This window comes from Eumetopias jubatus, unplaced genomic scaffold, assembly GCF_037043125.1.
Source record: "Eumetopias jubatus isolate StellerSeaLion01/CBP00866 unplaced genomic scaffold, mEumJub1_p1.0 scaffold_1, whole genome shotgun sequence".
NCBI lineage: Eukaryota > Metazoa > Chordata > Mammalia > Carnivora > Otariidae > Eumetopias > Eumetopias jubatus.
Window position 1 is genome coordinate 41,553,034 of NW_028274807.1, and position 23,797 is coordinate 41,576,830.

The 23,797-nt window shown below is 35.2% G+C and overlaps 1 protein-coding gene across 1 annotated transcript in view; it reads left to right on the top strand.

Annotated features, from left to right (window-relative positions):
• The window catches only part of EPHA3 (EPH receptor A3), a 364,933-nt gene that overhangs the window by 264,186 nt on the left and 76,950 nt on the right, over nucleotides 1–23,797 (top strand). The window contains exon 6 of the mRNA XM_028115620.2: nucleotides 21,751–21,875. Within this exon, the coding sequence (XP_027971421.1) occupies nucleotides 21,751–21,875 (125 nt within the window). The remainder of the gene's footprint in view (nucleotides 1–21,750; nucleotides 21,876–23,797) is intronic.

Here is a 23,797-nt window from a genome sequence, read left to right on the forward strand (position 1 = left end):
AAAAGCCCAAATTAAACACCATCTCCTCCACTATTTTTTCTCTAATTTTTCTCAGCCAGAAGTCACTGTGCTTTCATCTGACCTTCCAGAGCACTACATTGTGAGTTAGCAGTATCTCTTCTGGTGCTCTTCTATTTTAATTTTCATTAGAATGATATTTTATATGCATTTAATCTTCTCTACTATACTCTGAGATCCTGAGGGCACAATTCAGGCATGGCCCACATTTGTCTTCTTCAGTGGCTTCCTTGGTCCTTATCCAAATAGGCACTACTGAATACTTTTTAAGTGAAAGAGATGTAAGAAGAAGGAAGGGATGCACACAGGATTCAAATTCTAGAGGTTTCACAGAATTAGATCAGAATATAAAAGCTACTACAGTTGGTAGCTGGGGAAGTACGGTAATGTTCCAGACAATTTAGAGTGAAATTTGGGAACAGAAGTTGGATTGCAAATGTTAAAGTACATGCTATGTGGCATGCACTGTGCTAATCATATTCTGCATATCATTTAATACCACTTTTATTAAGAAAAACATCCTATAAGGTAGAAACTGTCATCCCCCAAGTATTTCAATGAAAGAAAGTGAGGCAAAGTTATGAAGTAATGTGCCTAACTTCACACAGATGTTGCTGAATCATGATCTGAATTCAAGTAATCTGACAGCAACATCTGAATTCTTTTTTCAAACATTTATTTATTTATTTGAGAGAGAGAGAGAGTTGGGGGTGGGGCAGAGGGAAGAGAGGAAGAGAGAAATTTGAGCAAACTCTGCACTGAGCATGGAGCCTGATGCGGGGCTCCACATAAGGCTCAGGGCGGGGCTCCATCTCATGACCCCAAGATCACGACCTGAGCCAAAACCAAGAGTCAGTGGCTGAACTGATTGCGCCATCCAGGCACCCCAGCACTACCCACATTCTAAATCATCATTCTCTCTTCTATGGAAGTATGCCACGGAAAGGAAAAACAGCATTGGTTAATAACACTGACAAGACAGGCAGGGCTTTAGAGGACTTAAGGAATGATATGTAAGAAAGAATGGAATTTAGTCATAGACAGGAATTAGGAAAACCTGCTTCATCAACCCTAGGAGAAAAGGAGGAAAATATGGGTGAATCTAGAAAGTCCCTTTGTCTGAAATGGGCATTGTTTGAACAGAACTGAATTGAACTAAATGGAATAAGGATTGAGAAGTTACTGAACTATAGAGTAAAATTGTGACGTGCCCTCTTAAACTGGTACCTTTGCTTTTCGTCTTCTTTGTGCACCTAGGCAAAACATCTGCAACTCACTAGGGGGTATCAACTAAGAAAACAAAGGAACTACCAAGGAATTGAGGAGATCAATATGGAACTTGTGTTATATCTGCTCTTAAGATATATGAAAATAAATGTTTCAAGGTAGTCAAGTTCTCTATAAATTAATTTTGGTATAGTTATGGCCCATTTTTGCAAAAACTTCATGTTAGATGTTCATATATATATATATACATATATATATTAATTTCAATGATGTTTTGTTGGATTATTTTGAGAAATTTTGATTCATACTAAAGGCCACAATTATCCTAACATTTTACTTACACACATTTAAACAAAACTGTCTTCTATCTCTTCTCATATCTTAAATTTCCCTGGAGGATTAACTTCTCTACTCATTTAATGAACATACACTTAACTATTTTTCTTTTTCTTGTATTCATTATACAGGAACCTTCTTTTATGCTAGGTCCACTTCTACCCTGTATAATAGGGAACTAAGAAGATGCATAAGTGAAGAGGAAGAATGGGCTGGTATCTTAATATCCCCTATTAAGGAGATGTATGGAGTTTCCTGAGTACTAACTGTCAGTCAGTGTCTTCTCTAGTTTAGTGACCTGCAGCCATCTGGTCTAACACATTCATAATTATTAGGGGAAACTTGTTGATGGGGAAGTTTGCTCTCCTTTATGTTCCTCTACTTAGTTTATTGTATAAAGCAGAGTAATATGAAAGAAAAGAGGAGAAAAACAAGTTGCAAATTTCAAAACTGGAAATAATTTCTTTCGTGGAAATTTTTTGTATCCTGGTCAACTTTGATCACCTATGTTGAAAAGAAACATAGTTTCCAAGTAATTAACATTTAAAGAGTTACTAGAGTATGTCTGGGGGTGGACTTTAGGATCAAGTCCTTTGTTTCTATGGGGCAATTCTCTGTGATTCACTTTTAACTTAGGAGGTTATCTGAAAGGTTTGTTCACTTCCAAAAATGTAAGACCTCATGGCACAGAGAAAGTAAGGAAGATGGATACCTGGGTGGCTCAGTTAAGCATCTACCTTCGGCTCAGGTCATGATCCCAGGGTCCTGGGATAGAGCCCCGCATCAGGCTCCTTGCTTGGCGGGGAGCCTGCTTCTCCCTCTTCCCTGCTCCTGCTCTCTCTCGCGCGTGCGCTATCTCTCTCTCTCTCTCTCAAATAAATAAGTAAAATCTTTAAAAAAAAAAGTAGGGAAGAAAAATGTTACTGCACATTTCTTCATCCATCTGGTCTGAGATATTCAAATTAAATTGGGATTGACATTTGCCCACCTTGGAATGAAAGAATGATCCATCTGAAGTTTTTAGAATCAGTCAGCCCCTGTGGACGCTACAGATAAGAACACAGGAGGTATGAAGAGAAGACTCTAAGACAACTCACGGTTTCACAAGTTGTTACCTAAAACTTGATGAGGCCTCAAGATAGTTTTGGGCTTGATGGCTCTATAGTATGATGGAGAGTATCAGTTATTTCTGGTAGTTCCTTGTCACCCTCATGCTTCAGCTCAGGCTTCTGTATTCCCAAACATTTTTTTAAAATAAAAAACTCAAAACCACACAGCAGCTTTTGTTAATACCAGCACAGACTTTTTATTTTTTTCTAATTGCAAAAAGCTGATTCATTGGCATATGTGCCACTCCCAGGAATGCTTTTAACCACTTCATCAAACTTGGCACTGTCTAAATGTAGGTTTTGATTGCCAACCGACAAAAGAGAAGGGAAATCACAAAAGAGAAAATTAACAAGTGTGCACCGTTCCAAAATTTGTTCTACAAATGTGTTTTAAATCAAATGAATCATCCTTTGGCACAAGCTACTCACTTTAGAGTCATTCATTTGAACGGCTTAGTCTCTGTCTCCTGAAGACTGTGGTTAGCATTATTCTTGATGAATGAGACAGTTACCTTAAATCATAAATAAAACAAATAGAATAACTTAATATCTGACTCTTAACGAAAGGTATGTTGTCTCACTTTGCACTGGCAATATATTTTAAAGTGCAGTATGCCGAAAATTCGTTTAAACCACAAAAAGAACCAAGGACGTATCTGCATAGAACTGCTCATGAAGAAAGTAATTTGGTCAAACAAATTTATCTTGATCAAGAAAATATGTGGTCTTCCCAAACATTTTATCACTTTGTTTTTCTAGTCTTTTTATTCCATAAGAGGTTTCAATTCTTTTTTCCCCATTGAAATATAGTTAACATACAGTGTTATATTGGTTTCAGGTGTACAACATAACAATTGACATTTATATACATTATGAAATACCATGATTAAGTCTGGTTACCATCTATCACTGTACAAAGTTATTATTATTATACCAATATTATTGACTGTGTTCCCTTTGCTGTGTTTCTACATTCCCATGGCTCATTTACTTTATAACTGGAAGTTTGTACCTCTTAATCCTCTTCACCTGTTTCATCCATCTCACCACCCCCCCCTTCTCTCTGACAACGATCAGTGTGTTCTCTGTATTTATGAGTCTGTTTCTGTTCTGTTTTGTTTGTCTTGCTTTTCTTCTTGTAACTTTCTTAATTTGATTAAAGGTCTCTGGTACTAATAGAATTCATGCTGTATAGTATTCATTTTTTTTTTTGCGGGGTAGGGGCAGAGGGAGAGGGTCAAAGAGAATCTAAAGCAGGCTTCACGCCCAGTGCGGAGCCCGACGCTGGACTTGATCTCACAACCCTGAGATCATGGTCTGAGCCGAAATTAAGAGTCAGAGCTTAACTGACTGAGCCACCCAGGCACCCTTAATATTTTTTCTTGAAATCAATTTTTTATTAATTTCAAATCTTTGCAAGGGTAAAGATTTATAAAAGTAATATGTAAATATGAACTTTCCAAGAGATAAATTTGGCTTTTTTTTCATCTCCTTTGATCTTTAAAGAAATGGTATTGCTCATTTGTAATTTCTTCAAAACCATTTTTTAAACTGATCCTTAGGCAAGATAAAAACTTAATACAGTGTATAATATTTTCCTTATCTTATGTAGGCTACCTAAGCCTATATGTATTTCACATATCTTTCTAACATCTGTCTTACCTCATAAACAATACTTTGGGAGTAATTGTGGTGAAGCGGCAATGTGGGAACTGAGGAAGTAAGAAACAAATTTCTGGGTAAGCCCACTCATCTGAACTCCTATGTGACAGGTGTCTCTTGGTAAAGTCGGCTAGACAATGGGATACCAGAATATCACCACCGCTATGAATGAGTCTCTCCCAGAGGGGACTAATCTGCTTCTTTGTCTGATTCCTACTGGACTCTAATTCTCACTCACCATGTGAATCAGCAGGAAGGATCTATTCAAAGATCTATATTAGCTGACTTTCAATCCTATTCCGGCTTCTATTTGTGGGTTTCTATAACATGTTACCCCAATATAGAATTAAATTGTGTTCTGGAAAGCTTTGAGAGCTGTGGGATGGTAAAGGTGTTGTTCCATGGTTTTATTCATCCTAGGTACAAGAAGTTAACTCTAAGATGGAGCCATCTGGTCCAATTATTATGATATAGGTACTATGTATAGTACAGTATATAATAATTATCAAGAGTTTCTTAAGACAACAGAAGGATCTGTTCAAAATGAGTTTCCAAACTAAAAGCTAAAATGTGTATTTTTTATTGCTTCAGAATTGGCAACTAAGATCACAAAATAGTACAGAAATGTACTGAATACACCACATTGAAAAGAAAATTTCAGAATTTGGGACCAGATACATCTATATGATTTTCTAGGTGGCTCAAAATGGGTCCCCACAGTTCCTCTGAAAAAGTCATGAGTAGCGACCAAAAGCTAGCACACAATTCTAAAAGCAGGTATCAGCCAAGAAAACAAAGGAACTCAACAAATGCAATCCAGTTGTGTGAACTTTCTCATTTTTCCATAACCTTTCCACAGTGCCACAACACCAGAAAGGAGAAAGAAGGAATAAGTGTGCCAGTCTTTATCTCTCAAACTCAGAAAACGTTCATTTTATACTGGTGTATCCTGGGTATGAATAACTGAAAGTAACAGAAAGCTGTGAGATATTCCAACAATGTCATCAGAGAATAGGAAAGCAAGTTTCAACAGATCAGGGGAACTCTGTTCTCTGATTTCCACTTAAAAAAAAAAATCTATGGATCTGGTACACATTGGGATGTCTGCTTCTTGTTTAAGGGCCCATTGTCATGATACATTTTGGTATTTGCTTGGAAATCCCCAAGAATGGCCAAGTAATGAAACGCCTCTGCTTCTTTAACCTGAGAATCATGCTGCATTCTGAGCATAGGAGAACAGGATAGAAATTTTTAAAAACTAACCATTTGTTTCAGAAGAGTCACTCCTACTTATAGTAGACAGAAAAACAGAGGCCTCATTGAACAAAATGATGCCACTAGCCTTCCAAACAGTATCACAAATGATCTCATCCCATAGTCCTGGTACTAGCAACCATAGTCCTGGTACTCAAATAATTTCTAATATTATCTATATTCAATTTACAACTCTCAAGAGTGAGTTTGAGACATTGATAATGCTGGGGCAGGATTATATGCGTGTGTGTGTGTTAGCTCTGTGTAATTGTGCACTTGTTTATGTGTCTGTGTTTGGTTTCCCTAAGCTCAGACCCAATGGAGATTAAAACTTCCTAATGACAAAATTGGCTATTAACTAGAGCAGACATAAATTAAGTATTATCTCAGAAATCTAAAAAGAGCTCAAGACAGACTCGGCTGTCATCAGTATCCCAGAAAATCTTCATAGACCCAAGGTGCCTTAGTTTGTGTTCCTCCAGAAGTAGATGTTGAGATGAGAATTTGAACACAACCTGTTTTGGGGGGAGATTATCCCAGGAGACACAGGTAAGGGAGAATGAAAATGAAACAGGGAAATGAAGGCAACCACTTGAGGGGGAGTCATTGGTCAAGTTACCTTGTGGGAAACAAAATTAATTCTGCTGCTGAACAGGGAGAGCTGGTGCAGAACATTTGCTTCAGAGTTATCCCTCACAAACGAAGAGAAAGCTTGGGTATTTATACATCAACTCCCCAACAATCCTTGACTGAGAGCTGTTCCAAGGATGAGAGGTAAATTGAAGGAATATTAATTCTTAGAACTTCCAGCCTGACATGCTTGGCAGAGCTGACTCTGATGCTCAAAGGAAGCCCTCCCAAGTAGAGTAAGATGTTGGCAGCTTGAAATAGAAAAGTTACCCTACATTTGTAAATTCTAAAGGGATATTGTTGGGACACCAACAAAATATGCATTAGGTATCCTGGCTGGGTTGAAGTACTTCAAACCAGTTAGTGTTTAACTGAGATAATAGGTTCCATATGCATTTAGGGGAACATGGGGTATCAGAAATTTGTAAAGAAATCCAAATCTAGTGATGCGAATGTTTTCAATCTCCATAAAGTTGGGCTACGCATCTGCTTTTTACATTGTTTTACCCATTGTACCTTCCATGGTACTTGGCATGTAGTAGGCACACAAGCTCTTTGGGAAAGAAATCATTGCATCATATTTATTTCATTTTTACTAAGGAATTAGTCAAAGATATGCAAAGAAAAAAATATGCCAAGAGGAACATATAAAGAGATAATCATTACATTATTAATTTAGAAAGGACCTTAGAATGATAATAAGGAGAGCTATAAGACGAGTTAGGATGGCTGCTTTATTAAATGAGTTATGTTGTCTCAAGTGTCTTTCTGGAGAACTACCTCAGTACTTCTTTAGTCTTATTCTAGTAGAATAGTAGGAAAGAAGAGTATGGGGTTAAATTCTAGTCATTAACTTTTTTCCTTAAAAAATTTACCATTTATTTTTTTTCCTCTTCTTTAAAATAGAAACAAATTATCTCATAATTTATATTGCAAAGGGTATTGGCAGCTGTGAATGGAGGGATACAAATAAAAGAAGGACGTGAAAATGGATGGGAGCACCACCATGTTGCTGACTGGGTTTCTTAATAGTTTAATTCTGGGTTTCCTTTTTGTGGAATCAGAAAAAATATGTCTTGTTTTTTAAGCTAGTTGTTAGAATTAAATAAAAGAATGTGTGAATCTAATACATAAAATGATCAGTAATTCAGCTTTACATAGGAGATATATATCTATATATAGATACAGGTATATGTAAATGTGCTCAGTAGTGCCTCCTTATCTGTGGGGGATACATTCCAAGACCCCCAGGGGATGTCTGAAACCACAGACAATACTGAACCCTATATATACTATTTTTTCCTATGCATACATACCTGTGCTAGTTTAATTTATAAATTAGACACAGAGATTAACTATAATAATAAAATTTAATGATTATGACGTAAGAGTCATTATGTGAATGTGCTCTTTCCCTCTCTCTTTCCTTCAAAATTCCTTTGTACCGTACTCACCCTTCTTATGAGGATGATATGAGATGACAAAATGCCTACGTCATGAGATGAAATGAGGTGAATGACGTAGGCATTGTGACATCGCATTAGGCTACTACTGACTATTGACAATAAGTCAGAAGGAGGATCATCAGCTACTGGGCTGTGGTTGACTATGGGTAGCTGAAACCCTGGAAAACAAAACCACAGATAGGATACATATGTAAATGGAACATATATATTTATGATAATAAAAATATCATACATTTAAATATATTATGTAGTATATACATACAAATATATCTTCCTGTGTAAGATTTTTAAGATTATTACATTCAAGTTTTACATTTCATCAGTGTTCTTTTTGTAAATATCAACTATGGGTATAGAATTTTTTCACCAGTATTGGATTTCTGATGATTCATGTAGTTTAAAGAATTTATGTTCAAATTTCATGGACTATTTGTTCTCATTTTTTATAATTTTATATTTATTTTTAAAACTAAAAATATAAACACAGAGTTTCCTCTGCATTGCATATCTTCCACCTGTATTTGGATTAAACATGTGTGGATCTAAGATTTCAAAGTTACCAGCAAAGTTGACACTAAGTATTCAGATGCCAATTTTGAAGCAGGCACTCTTGGGATAGTTAGTCATCAATATTATTCCTTGTTTCCTTAAATGAACATTGGCAGTTAGCAATTTGGAGTCCATAAGGACCTTTTAATTTGTCTTCAAAAAGCGACTTTGAACACATATTATTTTGTTAAATTGTAGATATTACCCGAATAAATTCTTTGGTTGCATGTTTTCTTCCTACAATCACTTGATTGTTTCCTGTAAAACCCCACTGACTTTTCATGGAATGTGTTGGAAAATTTTTTGTCAAGGTTTTCCTTTTGTGCCTGTAGTTCTTGTAGTCACTTCCCTTATTACAAGCTTCATTGATATATGTTTTACAACCAAGACATAGGTTTGTTGTTGTTCAAAACTGGTTTTATTTGGATTGATTATTTTCTGGTCTGATTTCATGATCCACCATTTCACTAGAAGCTAGTGGTGAATTACCAAAAGAACTTCCCAATGTGTTTGTATACATTTTTTTTTTCAAATTTATGAATGAAAAGAGCACAGACATTATATTGATTATGTGTAATTGCCTATGCATTGGATGCTTTATATTGAACATTACCTATTAATGGAATATTCATTCCATGTGTACTCATTTGCAAATTGTATGCATTGTATAGAACCCAACGTCTGGTCTTAAAAGGCCTCTTGTTTCAGATCCCCTTTCAGAGTATTAAAACAAACCATTATAACCCCAAATCAATTTTACAGTCAGTTATTCTAAGGTTAACAGAAAATAAAAGTACCACACGTTAACCATCCAGGAAAGCAAGATACACACATAGATCCATAAATGCCTATTTGAAAACCACTGTCAGCCCCCTATAATGTAACGGGGGTAGAAAAACCCAGTTTTGTTTGGAGAATGGACTGCCAGACCTCTCAAACCTCAAGTTTGCTTTGCTTCTAGAATTTTTCCCTTATTTTTTTTTCTAGCTAGGTAAATTTTGAAGGAAATTTAACTTGAAAAGCATGTTTCTAAAGCTAAACCACAGACTGTGCAATGTGAATAATAATGATTCTTGGCTTATTGTTTTTCAATTCCAGAAGAAATCTGACAGACCAGGTCAGTAACAAGCAATAATGCCTATAAAATAGTTTCACAGAGATGTGTTTTTTTTTTCAACAAACAAGCTTGAAAATTAGAAAAAAAAATTTGGAACACAGAAGAAAAATGTTCAAAATTATTCAAAGGCATATAATTAATATAACCACCCCTCAGTATAGGTAAACCACGTGTACTACTTTTTATTTCAGATTATTCTTTTGTATAGGTACATAAACATATAACTTTATTGGGGTGGGCTTTACATCTCATGAAATTTACCCTTTTCAAGTGTACAATTCAATAATTTTTAGTAACTTTTCTGACTAATTCAACCATTGCCATAAATCAGTTTTAGGGCATTTTTATCCTCCTAGTAAGTAATGATGAGCCTATCATTGCCTTTTAAGCTCAAGTTTTTAAATATAAATTCTAATTTAAGAGTCTTCATATTGAATTTAATTTTTCATAAATATAACTCAACATAACATGACCCAAGTTTAGTTCACAAACTTCGGAATGAATTTTAGAATTTTTCCATACCTTAGGTAACATGTACTGTCTTCCTTCCTGAAGTTTACCCAGCTCTGTCTGAGAACTCTTGCTCTGTGTAGACTAAAGATAATTGTCTGTTAGCTGTTGGGAATTCGAAATGCAGGAAACTAAATACACACATTAAAGTGAAAGCCAAATTCTTAAAAGAAAAAGTATTACTATATTTGTATCCACATAATTTTCTTTTTAGCTTTACTTATGCAATCCAAAAATGGAACAACTTAAGACTATTTTATCTAATGTGCTAAAATTTTTATGTTGCATGTGAAAATTAATTTGCTCCAGTCCTTAAAATTCTAAGGTCAATTATGTGGAGTTTACATAATGGCAAAAAAATGTATTGATATATTTTCCTTATTTGGATAGACTTGAGAATTCAAATTCTTCCAAAACTCATGCTAGCTCAAAAGGTATTTGACAAAAATTCTTTAGATAAATTAATCTTGTGCCTGGAACTAAAGAGGTCAAACCACAGGCATCCTGGAAATTAAGCAGCAGGTAGTCCACCTCTACAATTTCCCCTTTGTTTTCTGCTTATATATTTTAGATTCTCTGTTTGTGGGGAATAAAATGTTATTTATTGCAATTAAATGTTTGCATTTCTTAATCAAGTGATATGGGTTAGAGAGGGAATTTGTTTGGAACAAAAAGAGGTTGGGAAGTATTACTAAATGCAAGCATGAACAATGCAAATTTTACAGCCAAAATAGAAATTTTGCAGGCATGACTGCTTTTAGAAACTCTGTAAGTCTCTGCTGGTGTGCATTTTGTTTGTATAAATATGCAAACATACCCAAATTAGCATATTTCCACCTGCATCCTTCAGACAGCTAGACTACAAAAAATTAATAAATGCAACCTCTTTTTTATTACTTAATTTGTTAAATTTTAATTGAAATCAGATAATGGGTTTGGGATGCATAATTTGAGGAGATGTAGAGTGCATGTAAGGATTCATGGAATTGTCAAATGCATTTAACTTTTTCCCATTTTACTTAAAAATTTTCAGATGAGGGGCGCCTGGGTGGCTCAGTCCCTTAAGCCTCTGATTCTTGATTTCAACTCAGGTCATGATCTCAGGGTCCTGGAATCCAGCACCAGGTCAGGCTACCTGCTCAGCGGGAAGTCCGCTTCTCTCCCTCTCCCTCTGCCCCTCCCCATGCGCGCGCGCACGCTCTCTTTCGCGTGTGCGCGCATCGACGCGCGTGTGCGCAAATCAATCAATCAATCTTCAAAAAAATTTTTTCAGGTGATTTCTTCAAAATCAACAAATAAAGACTATTGTGTTCTTTAAGAGTATAACCATATTATAAATAAGTTCCTAGCATCAAGTAACATAGAAGTAGGGCTGCTCCGGAAGTTGATTTCATGGAAATCAAATAATCTACATTCTAAATAGTGACCTTTCAAAAATCTTCTTCTTTTCTGGAATACTCCCTTGGCCCTTTTTTATTTTTTCAAGCCAATGAGTATTTCTATATATAAGTAAATTGAATAGGTCTGAGTTAATTTTGAAAATCTGATTTCCAGTGTTTGACTGACCAGTCTTTGCAGATTTCCTGGTATGGGAGGTTTGGGCTTTTACCTCCCTAAAGGAATAGATCAACCTCCATGATTCCGAAAGAGGACTTCCCTGCTTCAGTTAGTCTCTGATGCACTTAGGGTAGAATTGCTTGGCATATACAAACCATATGAGCCAGACCAATAAGCCATACGCAAAGCACAATCTCTCAACATTTTTTCTGCTTCCGTACACAGAATCAATAATATTTAGATGTAACATATACTTCTACGGTGTACATTTATGGAGGGATAATGCACTATAAAAATTCATGATTCATACAACAATGAAAAGTAATGGTTGCTCACTCATGCATGTGATACTTATAAGGACAGTTGTCGTTCCTTCAGGAATAAATCAATTTCTCACTCACCCAAGAACGTATATAGGTGAAAGTGAAGTTATTATAGGACCACACTTGAATTCATACAAATGCATGAATGCATGAGTGTGTACGTGTGGGTGGGTGTGTGTGTGTGTGTGTGTGTTTCAAATTTTGGTGCCTCCATTAAAGTTAGCTATTTATTACTTCTGACACAGACCCCAATTGATCCTGCACAACAGGATTTATATATGATGCCTTGAAGAATTCTGTACTGATGTAACTATGGTATCATTCTCTCCATTTTCTTTTCTTTTCTTATAAAAATGAAAGGATCTGGTAAAGACAGGACAAAATGGTTCACCTTGAGCCTCAACACTGCCAACTAGGGGTAAATCCAGATAAAAGTGTTAGCTTATGACTTAGTGTGTAGTGTCTAACTAATGATGTAATCTGGCTAAAATCATATTGCTGATGGACAGACACACAGGAGCCCAACAGATAGCAACCTTATAAGTACAGAAATACCTATTCCTTAAATAGCATAAGAGGTTAAAACTATATATTATTAAAGCTGCAATAGGCAGGTTTTAACCTTTAGTGTTGGTTAGATATCAAAGACAGTACATCATGGAAGTCTCTGAATTTGATGGGACTGATACAAAAAATTATATCAAGACTATGTGCATGCCAGATATTTTCTTAGATAGCTCATAGTGCTATTGAGAAGATGTCTATTGTTTGCAATAACTTGTAGACACAATACACTATTGTGATTGTTTTAAAATGTAGTTTTTATTATTATTCAGGTATGGTGAGACCAACAGATTGGTCAGGAGATGATTGTTATGAAAAAGATAGTTACTCACAGTTCCCAAGAAGAAGGGGAGACTACCACACCATGGAGGGCCACACAGAGGAGTACCAGTTTCAGTCAGGAGGCAGAAGGAGCAAATGGAAAATATGGGCAAGAGCCTTTATTATGGTTTCTGTGGGAAAGGTAAGGCAAGATAAGATAAGTAGACTTAGGATTGGCTAGTTCGAATTTCAGTGGACTCTGAGGTATAGGGACTTGCTTGCTGTGTGGTACCTAGCCTTGGAATGATTCGGGCAGAGAAATATTGCCTCCTAGAGTATAAATCCAGACAGAGAAGGCTCTGGATTGATTAGTTTGCATCTGAAAAGCACCCTCCTGGGTCAGTCTTTGCTATTTCTAGGAACTGGCTAGCCTTGGGAGAGGTAGTCTATCCGCAGTCAGCAAGGCTTCAGATGCCAGAGCATCAAGAATAGAGAAAATAAAAAAAAGATAGTTAATAAAGTGACATAGTGAGATCTGAGTAAAAAAATTATATTTTTGCTTCTTTTTAAATGGAAATAACATTTATATATAGTAAATTGTATTAATTGTAAGTGTAAAATTCAATGACTTTTGACAAAGATACCTGCCCCACTCAAAATATAGAGTATTTCTATCAGTGGCCTCTTTCCGTCTATCTACAGTTATAGTTTGCCAATAAAAGTTTAATATACTTAAGACCAGTATATATTTTGTCTCATTTTTCCAAATGTAACATAATGTAAACTTTTCTTCTCCTTTCTGTCTCCATTGAGCACATGGATCAAACAACCTAAGGCGGTCATCTTTTTGACTAGATTTCTTACCATTATCTGTAAAATGGAAGTGGGATAAATGTCAGTCCTCTTCTGCACTAACATGTATTTAAATCATACCTCTCCACTCCTGCAGTTAATGAGAAAGCAACAAGCCCTTTGTCACGAGCTCCACAGAGAGTGCTATCAGGGCCCAAAGTCAGTTCCACCTGTCCTGTGCTGTAATGTAGCAGCTCTACCACTGAATGATTCTAAGTCAGAAGAGTTGTTATTACTTCAGCAGCCCTTTAAAACAAACAAACAAGAGCTCACAGTGTGGTTAGCTTAGTTATAACCTAAGATTTGCTCTTTCATCTGGGCTTGATTTTTGCATCATAATCCTTTCCCACCACCATGTTTCCATTAGCTGCATTCAACAATTGTCACTCTTAATCTTTGGAACCATCTAAATAACCACACTAAAATAACCTTGTTTGTACTAAAAAGTTGGTTAATATAGTAACTGATTTGTCCAAGATTTCAATATTTTATGATAGATTTGCTAGTATACTATATTTTTCAAAGACAAATAGTTAAGAAAAAACCTTTTTTTGCTCTAATTTCTAATATTTCCTACCTAACTGATTCCTTTTTTTATTTTTTTTGAAGATTTTATCTATTCATTTGAGAGAGAGAAAGAGTGACAACATGAGCAGGGGGAGGGGCAGAGGGAGAAACAGACTCCTTGCTGAGCATGGAGCCCCATGAGGGGCTCGATCCCAGAACCGTGAGATCATGACCTAAGTCAAAAATCAAGAGTTGGACGCTTAACTGACTGAGCCACCTAGGTGCCCCTCCCACCCATGTGATTCCTTATTTCAGAGATTAATCAACTCTAAGTGAACAATAAGAGTTTTTAAAATAGCTATTTATCAATATTAACCTCTTTCACATAGAAGCATTGTATTTAGAAACCTGTGGTTTGCCCTCCATAGATTTTCAAAGCCATATCACATATGTGAGATAACAGAAAATATATATTGGTCTCTGTCCCCGGTTCCTGGCACAGAGCTCCAAAAACTCCTGTAGTTTTCTAAATGATAGAGCACTACGAGCATACTTTTGTTCTAGTATTTGGTCTTTGACCCCTGTTCCTGACACAGGACTCTGGAAATTCTTATCATTTCCTGGGTACAAGGAGTGTGTCTTTTATTCTAATGAGGAGACTCTGGGTGAGTTTCTGAATAGCACCTGGATGAGAACTGGTCAATGGAAAGAGCAAGCCATTATTAGAAGTTTGGAATTTTCAGCCCTGCTACCAATTCTCTTGAGAAGGGAGAAGGGCTGAGAATGGTGTTAAGATTAATCACGCCTATATGATGAAGACTCCGTAAACATCCTAATAGTATGGCATTTGGAGAGCGTCCAGGTTTGTGAGCACATCCATATACCAAGAGGGCAATATACCAACTCCAATGGAGAGAAAATTTCCCTTGCTTGGGACCCTCCCAGACCTTGCTCTGTGTATCTCTTCATCTGGCTGTTCATCTTTATCCTTTATCATGTTCTTTAATAAGTTGATGAATTAAGTATTGTCCTGAGTACTGTGAGCCATTCTAGCAAATAAATCAAACTGAAGAAGGAGGTCATGGAAACCTCCGATTTGTAGCCAAGTCAGACAGAAGTTGTGAGTAACCTGGGGGCCTACTACTTGCAATTGGTATCTAAGTGGGGGGGGGGCAATCTCGTGGGACTGAGCCCTTAACCTGTGGGATCTGATGCTCTCTCCAGTAGATAGTGTCTGAATTTAAACTGTAGAAACCCAGCTGGTATCATAGAATTGGTTGGTGTGGGGAAAACCCATACATTTGCTGACCAGAGGTGTTAGAAGGGTTGTGACTATGGTAATAATAGAATAAAGGAGAAACACGGGAGGGGGAAAACTAGGTTTTTTTTTAAAAAAAAAAAAACATATTTGAAGATTGTTCTCATTCTGTGTGGTTATTGAATGATATTAAAAGAACTTAATTTAAAAAACAAGGAATGTGAAAGGCAACTGAAAAAAAAAAAGAAAAACAGGATCTCTATTTGAAGAATCCAGTAAACACCTATGAAATGAACCCTTCTTCTATCACTACTGCTCAAAATTTATTTTCAGTGTATATGCCTTAAAATATTTTTCTTCCAGCACTATTGATTCAGTTGAGAAAATTACTTTTCTCTTTACTATAGAAAATTAATGACATAATTTTATAGATAATGGTATATCTGCTAAACATTATAGTTTTCATTTTGGTTCAAATATTATTATTTTAATATCAAGAGCTAAATAGAACTTATCTTTCAAAGGAAATAACCACAAAACATATTGTATATTTTACTGCAAAGCTAACCAAACTGCATAGCTAGTTTTATGCAAGGTTATCATGAAGTTAGGCACTGAAGACTCTGAGAGGCTTATAATATTGTGGGAAGACATGCTGGTAAGTAAATTATATAATTACAACACAATGTAGTGGGCTAAATAATAAGAGAATGAACAAGTATTCTGTACATCAGAGCAGTGGAAGAAGCTGATTATTGCCTAAGGGACTCAGGAAGGGCTTTATGGACGACTTATATTAGCAATGGACTTCTAAGGATAATAAATACATAAGATTTTTCAGATGAAAAAGGAAGAGATTGTTCCACATAGTGAGTGTAGCAGTATGACCAAAGCATATGACCAAAGGAATTACCTTTAGAATTTTAGTTTGAAAGGAGGGCACTAAATAATAAAGCTGGTATGTGTGTTGCAGTCTTATGAGGAATCTTAAATAATTATGTCATAAATTTCAATGTATGTATCTTTAAATTATAGTCCAGAATTTCCCAAATGTGTGACAGGTGGGCATACTCACCACTATACTAATGAGGAAGGAGCTAGAATTTCCCAAATGTGTGATCTTAAGAGTTTCCTGATACAAACTTCTTAAAAATGTAGATTCCTAGACCTTTCTTTTGAATACTATTATTTAGTTAGTAAGTTTAGAAAAAATATGATTTGAAATTATGAGATTTGGAAGGAGAGGAGTGTTAAAGTTTCATTTACTTCATAAAATAATAAGTCATCAAAATGTGTAGAAAATTGAATTTCTGGGACAATTGAGATGAAAAGTGTAGAATCCAGGTGAAAAAAATGGCAAGAGTTTGAACTGAAGCAGGGCTGGAAAACTAGAATTGAATAAAGAAAATTCATCAGCTTTCAGATGTTGAAGCTGTTGGCATGCAGTGTTCTTGGTGAGGGAGAATATATCAAGAAGTTTAACTCTGAAATTCAAACTGGTTAGGCTGTAGAGATAGTGAGTCCTGAGACCCAAACAGGAAATTCCAGAGAACAACAGGTTGAGGAAAACAGGGTAAGGGTGGTGAGATGGAGAACGTGAAGCTAGGAATGATTATGCTAATTCAAACCCAAGAGTGTTTCTGGATTTAATAGAAGGGTTCACTTCCGGGGGAAAAAAAAAAACAAAAACAAGAAGGAAATATTCTTAAGTGGGCATTGTACTGAATGGTACAAAAATATAAGGGAGTAATGCTTTTAAAGGCATGTCTGATTCAAAGTAAAAATCTTTCAACCATTTACTGCATGACATTTTCCCATGGAGATAATTTTTAAAAGCTCTGGCTCACTTAGAAAAGAAATACTGAGCCCTTTTTGTTATTACTTTAACTTGTCCAATCTCTAAACCACAGATACCTCAGAGGTTCATTAGAAATTCCCAAACCCAGAGAGAGGAAAGTCCCAACAAAAACAAACAAACCAAACCAGATCCTTTAGGAGTTGAATTTTGAAGTTTTGACTTCCTGATTCTAAAGATGGGTCATATTTTAGCTTCAGAATAATAGTAAATGTAGCTTAAAAACACCATAGTTAAAATAATGAATCTCTTCCGTGTCTGTCAGTAGATTTGGCTTGTAGGTGTATCAAGTGTAACTCAAATACAAATTGTAAACCATACAAGCCCCATTTCTAACTCAATCTTTTTACATGGAAATCTCTTTAGCCCAACATTTTTTGCTTCTTCATTGGAATTTGTTTTTTTTTATTATTATTATTATTATTTCATTAGATGCAGGCAATGGCTCAGGTTACACTGACAATGAGAGAAAATCTTGCCTTTCCTCTATAAATAAATAACTGGGGTTCAGTTATTAACTATTAAGGGTTATACTTGTCTCTCTGTCCTCTGGACTAGCCATTGCATGTTTGTGATTGAAGAGGCTGCCAGTTGCAGTGTCTGGAACTAGAGAAGTAAACACCCAGTGACCATTCAATCCTTGGTTTCCAGAAAGTGATGTCTCCCTAGAACAGAAATTGAAAAGTATTTTGATACCAGCTTTTATGAAACACATACTAGCAGATAATATAAGGTGAAAATATCGGTATAGTTCTATGTCATCACAAAGAAAAATTTTAAAGAAGAATTAATTGAAAGAGCCATGAGCAAGTCCACTGTGGCACCACAAGATTTTTGTCAGTACCTGGAGTGTTCAGAACTTCACAGTGCTGTAGGGTAAGTATAGGAATGCTTCATGGAGGACAAATAACAGTGTGATTCATGAGCCTCTCTTTCCCTCCCAACGTTTTTTTTTTCTTGTATATGTATTCTTTTAAGAAATATTTCAGTTAAAATATAATACATTTCACTTTACTAAGTATATCCCATCTCCTTTCTTTATTTTCTTTTTTTTTAATTTTTTATTGTTATGTTAATCACCATATATTACATCATTTGTTTTGGTGTAGTGTTCCATGATTCATTGTTTGTTCATAACACCCAGTGCTCCATGCAGAATGTGCCCTCTTTAATACCCATCACCAGGCTAACCCATTCCTTTCTTTATTTTCTGAAGGACGTGTATATATCCAGCTGCACCCAGAATAGCAAAAGCTAAGGATCAAATAGTTGCTCCCTCTCAAACACCAATACCCCAAAATGTACTTGACACACCAAGGCATTATTTTAAAGACGGCCATTAACTGCCTTAAAATTATCTCCTTCCTACTGTTTTAATTTTTCTTGTTACCATGTTCTTCATATATATATATATTTTTTTTTTCCCTGCAAAACTCTGCATTTACTAACCTATATAAAGGAAGGCCTAGACAGTTTCACAGTAGCCTACTTTGTCATAAATTTCTTCATTTTGATAAGGGAGTCATTTCAGTAATATATCATTTCAGGTAAATAAAAGAGGCAGCAGATTAAAACTCCCAATCTGGAACTATTGGGGTGTTCACCAGTAATTGCCTGTTTCACCTTATATACCTGCAGTTTGCTGGGAAAGACTTGTGTCTCTCCTCCTATGTACCTCTTACTCCAGGGCTGAGCATTTCTCTGGTCTTGGGATTTTTTTCATTCCATGGAACTATGACCCACCGTTCTTTCAAATCACAAAATTAAAAAACAAAGAAATGAAGACAAAGTAAATCAAATTTATTTTATGATATACATTGCAATACCATGTCCTCTTACACAGAATAATAATAAACTTAAAGGATTTCTGTGGATCTTGGAAATCAGTACTTTGAGCAAACCACTCTTTAATACCTGGAAACTAACTTAAAGAAATGTAATCTATATCACAGTTTGTCATTAATATTACAAATTCTATGAGTGCATGAGGAAGTATGGATAAATTATACTTCAAGGTGTGAGTTAAGAGTGTTCTAGAAAACCTTTTAGAAAGCATCAATACAGTAGAGTGCCCATGGAATTCATCTCTTCCTGCAATATGTTTTATTATGTCCTAAAAATATTTATTAGGAGAGAGAAAAACAATTTCTGTTAATTACTTATTAATATTAAAACATTGATGAGCATTACCTAAATGTAACGGATTCCAGCTGGTGCTCTGGGTTGACACTGCTGACATGCAGCCAACACAAGAGGCGTGTATTAAAAGAGCAGAACAAATGACTTAACACAGGCCTAAAAGCAGCAATCAGAAAAGTTTCATTTAACTTAGAGATGGCACAAGCTTTGAGCAATTGCCTCTACTTAAGTAAGTGTGGAATTATAAAAGACTATTTATTACAGTCAAACAGGGCCCTGCAGCTTGTTCAAAGACCTTTGAGGAATTTCAACAGTTATAAAGTCTTGCCCAGTGCAGAAGCAGTAAAAAATGGGCAGACCCCAAACAGCCTGCAAAGCTTTCATTAAAAAGTTAATACAATCTTCATCACAATCATTCTTTGAAATGAATGTGTTTCTCACTTTTTTTTTAAGAGATGCCATACATGATAATTTTCAAAACTTCTTTGAAAATGGATTTTAAGTGTTAGGGAAAATAAACCAGTTTCATGGTGATATGGAACGAATGTAGGGTCTCCATGGGTTTATTAGGAAAGTGTTCCAACATCGAGCATCTTTGAAATGCTCTGTAAGTGTATATTAAAAGTTACTCTATTAATGGATTTAATTCAGTAGGAAAATTACTGGAATTTTTCTGTTTTTGTTTTTTTTTTAAAGGAAAACTTGTTTCCCAGGGTGTTAGGGCTACAATTTTTCTATTAGCAATTGGATAATGAATTGTTATTTTTTTTTAAGTAGTAGGGTTAGGTTAAAAGAAAATAATTCTCAAAAAATTAACATACTTTTATTTATTTATAACTGAGTGATATATTTAGAAACATTGAATACATTTATAAAATTTTAACTAAATATAACCAAAATAAATTATCCTTTGCTTGGAATCAATTTCAGAGCATCAAACCACTATACGTTGGGAGGTGGGGGGTTAGGGTATGGTGAGGCCAATCCAGGAAATAAAATAATAATAATGAATAGATGAAAACTAAATATGAAAGTTAAATGATGTTAAGTTACATGAAATGATAGTAATTGCTAATGGGAGCAAAATATGAATAAGAAAATGTATGTACTTTTCCATCAAAAAAACAACACCTACATTTTTCCTTGGCAAAAGATTAAATAATCATTCCTAGACCATTAAATTAATGATGCTTTAGTTACAAAAGAGTTCACAAGATCTTACAAATAATAGAAATCCATTATTGCAATGGATTCTTCATTTAGACTTACCCTTTCTAATAAAGTGTCATGAGTCAAGCTTAATGAAAACTCTATTTTTAAGTGAGGAATAAAAATGAAAGGCATTTATAGACAGGAACAATTTGAGAGGTTAGATGCAAAAGTCAGCATGTGACTATCGCAGAAACATCAAATCCACAAATACAAAACTTCTAACATTAGCTATAGACAGGGTTCTAATAGTTCTTGACTTGAGAAAAATCTATAAGACAATCTTTAGCAATGAAAACAATTCAACATTTAATGTACTTGAGAATTCTTCATTTTTGGTTGTTTCATGTTTGCAATTTATTTTGCTGCATTCCATTAGGGCAGGATGCTGCTGAACCCCATAGTGAGGTATTTCAGTTGGCCAGTGTACCAGGATTGAATTTTAAAACCAGAAGTGCACTGAGAGATAGTATGCATTTTTCTTTTTAATGGAAGAATTTGAAGTAGGAGGTCACTTAAAATATATTTAAGCTTCAATTAGAAATGAGGGTGACCCTATATCTGATCCAAAGAGATGATTTTTATTCATATTCTGTACTTTCGATAATGCATAGAACATAACAAATATAGAGTCAACACCTAAAAAGATACCTCAGAATATATCCAAAGATTTGTGACATAAAGAGCAGTCAGTTCCTTGGTACTTATTAAATATTTTCTTTTTAAGAAATAAAAATGTAAAAGCAGATGACTGTTGTTTCCTGATATATATTTTTATTCATGAGGGATTTTTGTCAAAAGTCAAGACCTCCTATAATATGTTCTAAACCCTGTCCATTTTACAATACACTAAGTATTATTATTATCTATAGATACCATGGGACTCCTTGTGCATAGTGGATTCCAGTCCTCTTAAAGAGTTGCATATGAAAATGTTATCAATGAGCTGCAGAATCTGGTATTAATAACTTTGCAACATTATAACAAATAGGTAGCCCTGATGTTTTGTTCTTTTTTTAATATATCAAATATATTTCATTGCTTACATTATAGTAGCAGATTGAAAACATCTGCTTACTTGCCACTAGTCCACAAGCAGTTGAAAATCTCAGCTCATTTTCCATAGGCCTGTATGTACCAGGGCTGTAATCCAGCTGCTGAGGCTTGATACAGGGCCAGATTAATACTCCAGAGCCTTTGAAACGGAGATTGTGCTTTCTTGCCAAAGATTAGAGCAATGATAGCCTGCATTTGCTTGTTCCTTTCTCTCTCTGCTCTTCACCACCCTTCCTAATTGGATTGATTCCTGTCCTGCCACTATCCCCTCCCATTGTTCTTTCTCTACAGCTCCATCACCTGTCATGACGATTAAGAAGGATCGAACATCCAGAAACAGCATCTCTTTATCTTGGCAGGAACCTGAACACCCTAATGGGATCATATTGGACTACGAAGTCAAATACTATGAAAAGGTGGGGAGATGATGTTAAAAGGTTGGGCTGTGTAGGGAAAGAGGTGACCTTCTTATGAGCTATGCACTTGCCAAGAAACCAATGGCGTTGCTAAGAAGTGGTAGACCTCTGTTTGGAACGCTGGTCACATGATACCTTTGATTTATCAGTGAAGGGGGTTTTGAAATCATTGTGTCAGATATCCCCCATTCTTTAACAATAAGTCACAGCAAAGATGTCAGTACCAAACTTAAGCCATCTAGTTATGGCATTAGAAATGACATTTATGTCCTCCACTGAGACCCCTTTTCTACCAATAATTTCACAGTGATTCTTTAGCCTATTGATGAGCTACTCCTAGTTCATTGCCTTAAGCCTCATTTCCTGACCTTTACCTTCACATGAATTTCATTCAATACAGATGGGAACATTGAACTAATAACAAAACCATTGTATTTTTGAACTGACAATGAAAAGCTTTCTTGATACTGTACAAGGTAATTTAGAAGGTGGGAATGGATGGATAAGTTTGCTCCACATCATAAAATTGTGGTTCAGTAATACAATTATAAAAATAGATACATGATTATTTATAAGTAGAACTTAGGCTATAGTATTTCATCACCTCTAAATGGCACTTATTTCTCCCTGGTTATAAATTATGGTGAGGTTTGAAAGCAAGATGTATTCAAATCTTATCAGAGCTGGGTGGTTTTATAGCTACTAATGTGAGCAAAACATATTTGTGTGCGGGTTACAAAGTATTTTCAAGTGAATTAAAAGCAAATTGTGCATTTATATAGCACTTTATAGAACACTTCTGAGTACATTATTTAATTTTGAGTTGTGTGATGATCCTATGAAATTGGTTAATTAGATTCATTCACAAATAAGAAAACAGAGTCAGTGGCATTATTTGAATTTCTCACAGCCTCGCTGCTAATAAACAGGTCTCAGTTTTGAATCCTGGAAGCCATGGCTCCTCCTTTAGCATGTTTTCCTGTATTACATGCCTTGCTCTACATGAGAATGGATTATTAGGAACATGAGAATGATCAGTTGTGCAAACAAAGCATAATGTATAAACATTCATTTGCATTGTGTAGCTATTCTCTTAATTAAGGTTAATGTATTTCACAAGTCTGTTGCCATTTTTTTTTCATAGTGCCCCATGCAGCGAAAAGGAATGTCTCTTTCATTAAAAGAAAAGAGAGGCCTAATCAACTTCATTATGCTAAAGTCATAGTATAAATAACTTACATCCTAGCTTTTAGTGCTCCACTGTAGCACTGGAAATACTCATCTGATCATGATCTCCTATTTTTAAAAGTTTGACAAGAAAGATGGGGCAAATATAAGAATCCATGTTTTATAGACAACGCAACAAAATAAAAAGAAAAGTAATGACACGTCTCAGTTCAGACTGGATAACAAAGCCAGGAAGCACCCAACCTTTAGATCGACAGGGCCAAATCAAAAATGCAGTTAATTTATATTCAAATCTTTTAAACATAAAAATAATTCTGAACTTCTTTCAAATTCTACCAACAAAGCACAATGCACATCCTTGGATTAAAACAATATTAACCAGTGCAGGAAAAAATGGCTGAATCTATTCATTATTCCCTAAGCATTTTAAAATTTGATACAAACATTCATGCAATACTATCTTTAATATGTTTATATAAGTATTTATATCATATGTACATAAATTTAAAAATTATTCCCAAATGTGTATAATGCTTGGAAATATTTTGAATGTTTCACTAGAATTTAAGCTCTATAAGGTCTAGCTTTCTTGACTAGTTCACTAATGATGATGAGCAGAGTTGAGTTTTGGGCATAGGTTCAACAAGTTTTTTAACAAATGAAATAATTATTTCTGTAAAATAAATATATTTGATCCTCTTCTTTTTTTAATATACCAACTTAAATGCTATCTA